The sequence below is a fragment of the Sipha flava genome, unplaced genomic scaffold (genome assembly GCF_003268045.1).
Source record: "Sipha flava isolate LNK unplaced genomic scaffold, YSA_version1 174_pilon_pilon, whole genome shotgun sequence".
Taxonomy (NCBI): Eukaryota; Metazoa; Arthropoda; class Insecta; order Hemiptera; family Aphididae; genus Sipha; species Sipha flava.
The window spans coordinates 587510-600085 of NW_020272000.1; the positions used below are offsets into that span (position 1 = coordinate 587510).

Here is a 12576-nt window from a genome sequence, read left to right on the forward strand (position 1 = left end):
TATAATATGCATTTATATGCATTAAAAAAAAAAAAAAAATGACCACATAGTACACAAAATAAAACGTGTTCATTGGATGTAAATGTATCTTTAAACTCCGAAACAAACTTTGTAATCGGCTACTCGTAGACGATGTACTTTCGGTATTACACAATATTATAAAATATACGCGTAAGACGTTTTACATCTGATTCGAAGTTGTGTGATTGCGAAATACAAAAACAACGACGAATAATAACAATGCCGTAGCAACCAAACATTGCGCCCAGGGCAAAACTTCAAAATGCGCCCTTACGTATTTTCAATTTGAAAATATTATGCTTATTAGATATTATTTTTGATTATTGTTTTGATTATAATATGAAGGCTGTTAAACAAAATATACGACATTGACCGTTGTAATTTTTAACATTAAACGCAAGATTTTCATTTTTGCGTTCTCCCAGGAATTGTGCCCGGGGCGTAGGCACCTCTCGCCATCCCTAGCTACGGCTCTGGATAACAATCAACTGAACTGGACACTAAACAAATAATCAATTATTCTATATCAATTATTATCTTTATCGACATCTGGTCGATATCTAGCGGGTTATACGGTCAATACAGGTTTATAGTATTATTTATACTTACACGAAAATTATAACGAAATATGAAAGGTAGTTTGCAGATAACATATTACTGGAAGTATAAGTCCTCTTAATATATTTTTCTTTCGATGGGTTGAAATATGTATCCATAGTTTTTAATTTTAAATTTGGAAAATTTGTCAAAATATGCAAAATAAGAATAAACATTTTAAAATATGCACTCTCCTACAAAATCTATCAAATATGCAAAAATATGCAAATTCAAATTTTAGATCTGATATTATGAAACCGAGAAACGATTTTATTTCGCACTCTGCTATATTTAACAATAATTAAAAAAATATGCAAATGCTAGAAGTCCCTAAGCCTAGATATTACATTAGAAATTAATAATAATAAAAAAAATAATTTTTTAAACAAGTATAATAACCATGTATGTATGTATGTATGATCTTAATTATATATTTAATAGTTTTATTCGCGAATCATAAAATAATGAGTAATCTTAAAAAATAATATATAATAAATACTTCCAGAAAAAATTAATGTATTAATAATAAATAATAATTAATGGATAATTTATACAATTTCAAAAATACAAACAATGCTGAAAAAAATATTACTACACATTATTGTATCATAAACAATCAAATATAAATGTATTAAATAAAATAAGGTTATACTGAGTTTACACTAAGTTTTGTAGCATGTATTTTAGTGAGGTGTTTAGCTTTAGACTCAAATGTTTCTTTATCATTTTTAAATTCTTTTGCCTGAAAACCATAATACAAAATTTACAAATATAATATTAAGCATTTAGGAGAAATAAAAATGCTCATACAATATCAGGTACAAGTGGATCATTAGGATTTGGACAGCTCATTAAATTACAGATGGCAACTAAAACACCTTCTAATGTTATCAATGGTTTCCAAGCACCAGTTGGAGGCATTTTCAAAACATCCAAACAAATTCTTCCACTGCTATCTATGTTTGGATGATAAATGGGTGTTACAAATGTCACCCTAGGAGGTTCAAATGGATACCTAGAATTTATTTATTATTAACAACAATAATAACTCACAGAATTTTTTACTATAATAAACAAAGAACTTGATTTAACTGTTATTAAATAAGAGTAGAGTTGCCATACATCCCGGAAAACAGGGATTGTAACCGGTTTTGGACTTTGTATCCCGGGGTCCCGAAAAATGTTTTCAGGATGTCCATATGTTCCAGCTTAGACGTTTAGAGGAAATGTAATATTGTTTAATTTTTAATTTTGACCATTTCGATGGTGTAGCGCACAAGTGTAATAAGTGACATTTTTTTAAAAAATGATTTAAGTAAATATTAAATTTAATTATAACATTATTCAAGTAATTGTTGTTCTTTATTGGAATTAGAAGAAAAATGTGATGTGTTTAAGTATTACTTTTTATGTATACAAAATGTGTTAAGTACAATATTTTTTTTAAATTTTTTTTAAGAATACAAATGTGGTAATTGCAGGTTTTTTGATCTTTATTACTCGTTACACGTTAAGGAAAATATAACAAAGAGTTCATAAGAGTTCTTTACATTTTTGAATTTTTATAACAGCTTAAACTAAAAAAAAAAATCGTTCTCTTGAACAATTACGAAAATGTCACAACAATATATAATAAAAACATAATTTGTAATTTACACATATAAATATATAATATATTTTATTTTACAAAAATATTTTTAAATATTATATTGCCAGCCATCAATGATCCTCTTCAATGGTGTATACATAACTTTTGTATGGGAGCGGGAGAATTATTTGCAAACAAATCATTATTTTTCTTTACGTTTCTAAGGCCCTCCTCACGATAAAAACATTATTTTATAATATTTAAAAAAAGTCCTAGAGGGGATCTGACCACCACATCCCCCCTTGTATACCACAATGGTCTTCTCAATATATTAAGAGTTATATAAAAAGAATATTACTCAATATTGTGTGTATTGTCCCGGTTTCGCCTTATAAATTTATGGCAATCCTATATACGAGTATATATACATACAAGGCCGTATCTAGAAATTTTTTTTGGGAGGGGTTCAAAACATGTTTATTGTAATTTTATTGAATCTAGATTTTAACATTTGATATTTAGTTAAAAATAAAACAGAAAAAAATTTAATCTTCTTTTATTAAAATTAATATCATATTTTCATATGATATTATGATATAAAATTAAAAGCAGTCAATGATTAATCGGAGCTTAAGGGGTTTCGATCCGGATTAAGTTTTCTATCAAAATATACTTATATTCTGCCAATTGTACTGAACTGCCCAATGATCAGATAAGAAACTTATAAAAACATATTTGAATTTGTCATGAAGTTGAATTTAAAACGACTTTTTTACTTTTTTGAATTATTATTTTTATACCTTTAAAAAATGTATTTTAATATCTACAATAATAATAAATTTATAATGTAAATAATATGAAATTGATAAAATAATTTGAAAATGTAAAAAAGTCGATTTCAAGTAAACTTCATGACTAATTCAAATATGTTTTTAGAAGTTTTATCCGATGACCAAGGAAACCAGTATAATTGGCAAAAAATTGATTCTTTTCGAAAAAAATAGAACTAAATCATATTCCTTGCAACAGTGTGTATTGACTTGTGTATGCGCGTGTGGAAGTAACCCTCTTCTGCTAATAGTTGCCGCTAATTATAGTGCACGCATCGTTATCAATCTGTTTATTTTATATTATATTGTACCCAAATGAAACTGGGCTAAATATTGCAATAATTCAAAAGCCTATAAATAAACTCTCAATGATAAGACATAAGTAATTTTGTGAATGAGAATGAAAATGTTAGAAATTAGCTGTAGTAGCTCATTCGTATTTGGATTATGGTATAGCTTAAATACACATAAATAAAATATAAATTCTGTGATATCTACATTATGCAGAACGTTTTGCTACAAAAACGTTGCAGAAAATATCTGATGAAAAACCATCGAGAAAATTTTGATGCACTTAAAAAATGGCGAGAAAATCGTACAACTGACATGGTAAATCAAAATAGTTATATATTAATTATGATGTGTACTTGATGGCTATTTTTAATTTTTGGTAGATAAAATTGAGAGGAATGAGGAGTTCTGGACTAATATAGAACCAAAATTAATAAAATTTTACATAGAAAATAACTAACCAGAACCATTGATTATAAATACTATAGATTGTTCACTGACTGGTTTTTTGACGGCACGGTAATAATCGGGTGCCGCTTTAAAGCGCTGCGATCGCAAGGTTAGTTTGATCGGGTAACACCGTAATCGCTAGTAGTCATGTCTGGGGGCGGTGGAGAGGTGTATTCAAAATGATAATTGCGAGTACCTATTCGGCATCTACCGATCAGCCGTCTCATTCCTCGATCTATCCTTGTTTAATTTATATTAATTTCGCATTGTTGCTATTGTTACATTTGCATTATTACACGACAATGCCAATTCAGTACAGTCGTGCTGTTGTACACCGTAAAATACGCAATACTAAAAATATTACGTTTTACGTGTACTGGTCAGTGGTCACTGATGTATGCAATGCACGTCTGCCCGGTGTACATATTAAATTACTATATTATACAGATCGTTGTCTATTTTATTTTGTGTATTATAAATTAATAAAATACATATTCATTATACCATTAAACAACTCCCTCATATTAATATTGATAATTATTATAGTATAAAGTACTTACAGTAAATTTTCTAAGTCAATCACTTGGATTTTAAATAATAGCAAAAAATAATAAAATAGAATAAAAGTAGCTTTTAAATCGACATGGTAAATGTAATAGTTTTTACATTGATAAAACAGATTTTAAAACTAGATATAAATATGAAAAAATCAAAATCAATGATAAAACGTCTTACGACTGATGAACAAAATTCTAATTATAGTGTCTTGCTATTCAAATACTACTTAATTTCCTTCATTCCTTAAAATATAAATAATATTTGATTATTGACTATTGTGTATCTACTTCAGTACTTAATATTTATACTTGTACCATAGTGTTTCCAGTGGTCGATCGGACAACATCATAATATAAAATTAAGAATATTATAATATTATACTTTTATTAAATTCGTATTTTTTTTTAACACATTAATTTACATACGTTTTGTAAATTTTTATTTTATAAAATGTCAGGAGGTGATAAATGTATGTACTATAATTTTACGAAAAATCGAAAAACAAGTCGGAATGTATTTCACACATTTCCTTCTAATACAGATATTGCAAAAGAATGGATAATAAATTCTGGTAAGTAATGTTTTCATTCTGGTGCTTGAATATTATTTTTTAGAATACCTATCATTTTTGAATATGGAACAGTTTATGGTAGAAATGTAAAATATAAATTAATTTTAGGTAACATTGTCTTAGAAGGACTAAGTCCAAAAAATTTGATAAAAAAATACATTTGTTATGATTATTTTTCAAAAGAAATGTATATGAATTAAAAAAATCCAAAATCACGACTCATGAAAAATGCTGTCCCTAACCAATATTAAGTTAAGTAACTGTATAATTCTGTATAAATGTATAATCCATTATTACACGAAGTGGGTTTAAAATTTCAATACGCTGGTAATTATTATGTTCAATGGTTGTATTTAAATAAAATATGCACATTTTCTAGGACGTCAAAATTGCATTGAAGGGAATTCCAGTATGAATATTATAGATGGACCAAGTCAACTCGTTGGAGGTGTGTAAACTTTATTTTAATTTATGAGTGGAAATTTAAGTAATTTTATTGTCTATTATTTTGTTTCAGAACAAGAGTATATTTGTAGCGACACAATAAATACCATGCCAAAGAAAACATCTCGGATAAATCAGTCTAACTACGAATAAATTCATACTCTAGGTAATTTTATAATATTATTTAAAATTATATTATACTAAGAGTATTATATTATTATTAGGAAATTAAGCACCATATTCTTGAAAAGTTGCTCTTTTTACGAAACTAAACGAATTAAAAAAAAAATTACCTGATAAAGAATTGAAAATTTTACAAGCGTTTGAATTTTATATTTTGACAAAACCAAAGGTTTTCACGATTTCGATTTTACGATGTTAGCTATTTCATTATAACTCAAAAAATAATAATACGATGATGTTAAAATTTGTATAGAACACTTATAATATGACCATTTTATAAGTATGTTGTGAATTTCAAAAGATTTCGAAAATGTTTATAGTATTTATAGGTAATTGAAATTACCTAAAATGAGGATGAAGACTATGCTTTATTATTTAGATTAATCTTGTATTATTTATTAATTAATAATTAGTTAATTTTAGCCATATTTCTGGTCAAATATTAAATAGTAAATACGTGTAGGCACACTGCAGATTCGAAAAACAAATTAAAATTAAACAAAAAACATACCATGGTAAAACCAATATCTTTCTCGTTTCACTCAAAATCCAAAAAACATAAAATTTAAAATATTTATAAATATTAAATAGTACAAACTAAGTCAAAATATTGATCCATCAAAATTAGTGAGATATTCTATCCGTGATTAGTGCCCGTTTTAATTTTTTTTGTTTTTTTTTTCGTTAGTAACCGTTGTATATGCTTGTATCCCCCTATGCAGTCGTGTAATTATCTAAAATTGTAAAATTGTACTACGTTATTTTTTAATGTAGGTCCAAACTGCTCATTTGTTTCATCTTCGCCGGTACTAAAAGTATTGACACCGCAACATACATATAAAAATATTGCAACTGATAGTAATACACTCGTTAAAAATATTTCAATATGCGAAAGTAGTCCTGCATCATTAACAACTATTTCTCCTACTACGAAAAATTAGGTATCAAATTTAATTAGTCTTTCAAATGTAAATATTGCACCAATAAAAAAACCCCGTAATAATACAAGTAACCCGGAAAATTTGATTGTTCAAAATAATAAATTAAGAAAAAAGTTAATCAAAATGAGAAGATTATTAAAACAAAAACGTTATATTATTCAAAGTCTTAAGGATTCAAAAAAAAAGCAACAAACTAAAAAAATTGAATCAAAAATTTTTTTTGAAATGACTAAATTTCCATCAGTGAATTCAAAGGCTCTAACAACAATGCAAATACTACACAAAACACGTAAACCATGGACACCTAAGGGAAAAAAGTTGCTCTATCTATTTATTATAAATCACCTTCAACATATAAATACATGCGCCGAAACGGCATTATATTACCTGGAGAAAGTACTGTTCGTCATTGGCTAAATTCTATTTTATATTCCACTGGATTTTCCGTCGAGTACATGGAGCAAATTAAATTAAAGATTTCCGAATTCAATTATTCAGAAAAAAAATGTGTTATCCTTCTTGACGAGATATCAATCATGAAATGCATAGAATACAACAAAACTTTATATGTTATTGAAGGATTTGAAGATATAGGAACTTTAGGCCGAAGTGACAAAAATTGTTCTCATGCTTTAGTCGTTATGCAACGTGGTCTTTATGCAAATTGGAAGTTTCCTCTTTGTTATTTTTTTACGGGAAGTGGTATTAAAGGTGATAATCTGGTTCTTATTATAAAAGAGTGCGTACAAAAAATTATTGATTTGGGTTTGATGGCCACTAGCATAGTTTGTGATCAAGGTACTCAAAATCATCGAATGTACACACTTCTTAAATAGACTGAAGACAATCCACAAAAAATGCGACAAAAAATATTTTTGATTTATGATTTACCTAACCTTATAAAAAGTGTACGAAACAATTTACTGAACGGTGATTTCAAATTTAATAATACCAAACTTGCATCAGTGAAAGACATAATAAAAACATATGAAATTGACATTAAGAACAAATCACGTGCAATGCCTAAAATCACACCAACACATTTGGCTCCAAATCAGTTTCAAAAAATGTCTTGCAAATTGGCTATTCAGCTTTTAAGTCACTCGGTTTCGGCGTCAATAAAAACATGTTTAACAACAGGAGAACTCAAATCACATTCGGCCATTGATACAGCTGAATTTATTGATAAAGTCAATAACATGTTCGACTCAGGGAATAGTAAAAATCTATATGATCTCAATCCAAACCGGAGACTAATTAGTAGTCATATTCCACAAGTATTGGAATATTTAAATACGGCTAAAAAAATTATTTCAAAATGCGGTCAAAATATGTCACAAAACAAACAAATTTAGTGTGCCCCTTGTTTCACTGGGGTAATTTGGACAGTATCTGCGATTTTCCAACTACAAGAAAATTAAAAAAAAGATGAAAAACATTGTCATACAGAAGATGATTATTTTTTAATGACCAATAAGCTAACGCAAGATCCTCTGAAGAATTTATTTTTGATAATACGACAAAAAAAATGGATATGTATACAAATTATATAATTAGTGATAGGTATCAGTTTTTTTTATAAATTATATTTGCATAATTATCAATTATGTATAGGAAATAATTAATAGGTATACTTGCAACAACTTTAGTTTTACAGTTATTATTGTAAATGTTTTTTATTTTTATAATGAATAACTAACAAAAATATATTCCAACATAATTTATGGTACCCATCAAGCTATACCTAAATGTATTTTAAAAATTAGTTTTTCATTAAAAATCAATGTACTTATACAAATTTTGTTATAAATATTTAGGTATAACAGAAATCCAACAACTAGAACTTATCGTTGTTGTTTTGGCCATATTTGTTCAGATAGTCTAATGAAATGTTCTACAACATATAATAACTGTGAACAGGATAGTGAGAAGTATAACTGCTGACGTATTAAAGGATATAGAGAATTACCAGAAGAAACAAACTCCAGTACACAAACAGAAGTTCGAGAAACTGATTCAAATTCTAGTTCTAATTCACCATCGTCAATAGTATTTATAATCAATGGTATTAGTAATAAAATACGAGCTATTATTGAAAAACTGGTTCTATCACCGCGCCGATGCATTGGTGATTAGCAACACGAGATTAATAATATGGCCCGGCATAGCATATAAGAAGAGGGTATAGAGCGGGGTAATTACACACACTAGTGATCATTTACGTCACACACACTCTCATGGCGTTCATGCATGCGTGTAACAAATTGCCAATATTCAACCCCTTAAAAACTACACAGATCGAATCCATTCAGTCATTTTTTACTGAAAATATTTAAGTTGGTATTAAAAATATTGAAGAAATTTCGGGGGATCCAGACACCCTGGACCCCCCAGTTACGGCATTGTATATATATATATGTATATAACTTATGTATAACTTATATATGTCCACTTTTGGCTAACCCAAAACATAATGCATAAACTATTTCTATAAGTATTTTATTAATTTAGTTAATAATTCTGTATAGATACTCCACATTAGTATAAGTATAATTTAATTAATACTTACTTATGAGGTAGTTCCATTTGTAACTTAAAAATTCCAATTTCATAAGGGGTATCTTTTGGTCCATGAAGTTCTAAAATAATTAAATATATAATACAATGGTTATACAATATATTATACAATGGTTTTAAAATATGTTAATTTTATTTAAATTGTTTGTGAATAAAATTAAATTTTTACCAGCTTCCAAAACAGAAGAAGATCCTTCTTTCACATTAACTTTTATTCCAACTGAAGGTTTATTAAGTAATTGGTTAAGCTCTTTTTTTAAACGTGGTGTATTGAACATACTAAAGATAAAAATACAAATAATTAGAATGATATTAAAACTACTAAGATAATAAGGTCTTTATATAGTCTTCAAACAGTTTATATTACTAAAATAGTATAAGCAAAGTGGTTGGTCAATGAGAACACCATTTATCATAATATATTATAATATTGAAAATTTTTGTTACTACTTGTATTATTAGTATTTTATATTACCTATTATTATTATTATTGTATTATTATCATGTTTAAACTTTTATATGGTATCTAAATTCAATTGTTTTGTGTTAAATTGTTAAAAGGACTTCGTCCGTTAATGTATATAAATAAATAAAATAAATAAAATAGATAAATAAACAAGTTATGATTTCATGAATAATATGTTTTACAACTAATTATCATGTTTAAGTAAATCATTATACTATTGATTATAAATATATAAGGCTGGGATTTTAATGTCCTTATAAATCGCGAAAAATGACTTAAAAAAATCAAAAAATGCATTAAAAAATACCTTTAAAATAGCTTAAAATTTATAAAAATTACATTACATGTACATAAATATTATATTTTACTTCATATATTAATAAATAAAAAATTATTCTTTATTGTTACACTTAATCATGAGAGCATGCCTCCGGTTGTTCCCCAATAAGTTTTTGTAGATATACATATTTTTTTTCTTGTTCTTTGTTCTCTTCGTTGTACTCCATCTATATGTTTGTTTCTTTAACGTAAAACATTTTTTTAACAGCAACATTTAGATTGCATACCTTACACAATAACACTAATCCGTCGGTAGAAAAAATCTATAATCTATAATTCTAAATTAAAAAAACCAAGACTTAAAAACCCTAAAAATTCCCAAAAAAAAATGAGAAAAATGACTTTAAAATCAAAAATTGTCAAAAAATGCAAAGTTAAATTTCTTATTCTAATTTAAAAATACCTAAAACATACTAGTAACAAAACAAGTACCTATTGTACAGAAAGCTTCAGAAAAAAATGCAAAGTGCATCGAAATCCTAGCCCTATATATAACTATTTATAATCAATGGTTATACTAATAAAATACATATTTGTATATTAACCTTTGTTTGGTATAGACGTGCGTGCTATAAGAGCACATCACTTCTTTAATAATATTCACTTTTCTTGTTCCTTTTTTTTAAAAATGTTATGTAACATATGTAATGATGATATTTACGACGACGACGAGTTAATCTATGCTATTTGTAATGGATTTTTCCATTTTAGATGTGCAGTATTACGAGAATCAGCTTTCAGGAAAATATCAAATAATGCTAAACAAAAATGGTGCTGCTCCAAAATTAAAATTCAGTAATAATTCTAAATCGAAAATGTTTATAAAGAATACTAAGGAAGCTAATGAGGCTCATATGTTAACCAATTTTTTAAGAATTTAACTGGCACGGTGAATTTTATGAGCGATAAATTTGATGTTTTCAGTAAACAACTACAATAACTAATTCTATCTACAAAAAATTTGAGGGAAGAGAATAAAATATTAAAAAAGTAAAATAATAATTTACTTATTTAATTTAATTGACTATTCATAAAAGTGAATAACTTAAAACCAAAATCGCTTGATAACTTTGTTCCGTTTTATCGGAAAAAAAAAATGCAAAAAATTTCAATTACGACTAGATATTTGAACCAGTTATTAACCATTGGACTACAAGATGAATTCTAATTTTTGATGGAATATTAATTATTTAAAGGTGTCTATACAATATATCATTAAAAATACGTAATTTTCAAAATTGTATAACTCAAAAACTCATGATTTCCGTCAATTTATTTTTGCGCCATCATTTTTAAAACGTTGATTTGTCTAGATTACAAAAAAAAAAAAAAAAATGAAAAATTTGAGTGGACGCTAAACTAAATTTGTTCTTCTCATGACAGTCAACTCGGAATTCGGCGTACGCGAAAAAACAGAACAAAATAACAGATTTGATAAAAAATGATAAAAAAAAATTACTATCAAACAAATTGATAAGAATTAAGAGCAAAGGAGAACACAATGAATTTTTTATATGTATAAAATAAACAATATTATAATTATGTAAAACTTTGATATGTCCAATGGCCCACTGCTCCCCTCCCATGGTTACGCCACTGGAAAGAGATATTTTAAATAGAGGATATTTCAAATGAATTTGTCTAGAAGAATAAATGTAACATAAAAATAATAATGTTCATAAAAAAATATTCTATCTTACATATATTTATTATGTTCTTCTAATTGCTTATCAACTGTTATTATATGGAAATTATGAGTTATTATGAGTATATTATTATTTAACGTACTTATAAATATATATTTACATTACAACTTGCATTACAAGAATTTTTATTAATTATTACTCAATCTAAATTATACATATTATATTATGCAAATTTATAAATGTTTTAATAGGTTCTATCATGTTTCAAGGTAATTCCTCGATTACATTGATGTAAAAAATAAAAGTTTATAACTTTATAAAAGTTATAGATGTAAAAATGTCAGAATAGAAAAATAGATAATATAACTTGAATAAAACACAATTTATTTTATGTAAAAAAAAAAATTTAAAATAGTTCACTATCCCCGTTCAAACAGGGGGTTTCTGGGTCAATATTTATATAGATCCCCAAAGGTAAAATAATTATGATGCCCCACTGCACTTCTTAGTAAATCTTTTAGTTAAAACTCAGAAGAAAAATCAAGAAACATTCAAAGAAAATGAATGAGTACCAAAAAAATGGAAAATATGGTAAACAAACTGGTATTGATAATATTAAAAATATATTTATAATAAAGTACATATAATATAATGTCAGATGACTGGTACAATTTTTCATTGTTTATGGAAAGTATTTAGATTTAATATTCTAACATAAAATGTAAATATATATATATATAAAGACCACTTATATGATTCTACCATATAATAAGGGACTTAAAATATCTCTGAATGAGCCTGAATATTTATATAACTTCACAGAACTTAACATTCTTCCCCCCTTTTATACTTTCCTACTTATATTTTAAATAATTGTTCTTACTTTAATGATATTTAGTCAATTTGGAGCACAAAATTAAAAAAAAAAAAAAAATATTAAAATATACTAATTATACTGCAATAAAATTATTCGAAGTTATTTAACATAGAAATTCCAGCTTCAAATGAATGAAAAAATATAACCACAGAATACATTTAATCTATTCTATGATATAACTTTCAATTTTCAAAATA

General features: G+C 26.4%; 1 protein-coding gene across 2 annotated transcripts; it reads right to left on the reverse strand.

Moving 5' to 3' along the window:
• Positions 1 to 1195: 1195 nt before the first annotated feature.
• LOC112680201 (ubiquitin-conjugating enzyme E2 T-like) lies at positions 1196 to 12572 on the reverse strand. 2 transcript variants are annotated; one of them, XM_025550238.1, is made up of 5 exons: positions 12386 to 12572; positions 9221 to 9330; positions 9044 to 9113; positions 1429 to 1633; positions 1196 to 1360 (listed from the first exon to the last, which is right to left on the reverse strand). In XM_025550238.1, the coding sequence occupies exons 2-5, from the start codon at positions 9327 to 9329 to the stop codon at positions 1265 to 1267; spliced, it is 480 nt and encodes a 159-aa protein (XP_025406023.1). In that variant the 5' UTR covers position 9330; positions 12386 to 12572; the 3' UTR covers positions 1196 to 1264. The 2 variants fall into 2 exon arrangements, with proteins under 2 accessions (XP_025406023.1, XP_025406022.1); XM_025550237.1 differs by lacking the exon at positions 12386 to 12572 and adding an exon at positions 10402 to 10596.
• Between the last annotated feature and the right edge of the window lie 4 nt (positions 12573 to 12576).

Bases quoted from the DNA above. Each gene is read 5' to 3' on its own strand.
- LOC112680201 (XM_025550237.1), bottom strand. From the start codon at position 10,439: ATGTGCTCTTATAGCACGCACGTCTATACCAAACAAAG. The intron at 9,331-10,401 runs GTTAATATACAA...TTTTATCTTTAG, and splicing joins CACGTCTATACCAAACAAAG to TATGTTCAATACACCACGTT. The intron at 1,361-1,428 runs GTATGAGCATTT...TATGGTTTTCAG, and splicing joins ATCCACTTGTACCTGATATT to GCAAAAGAATTTAAAAATGA.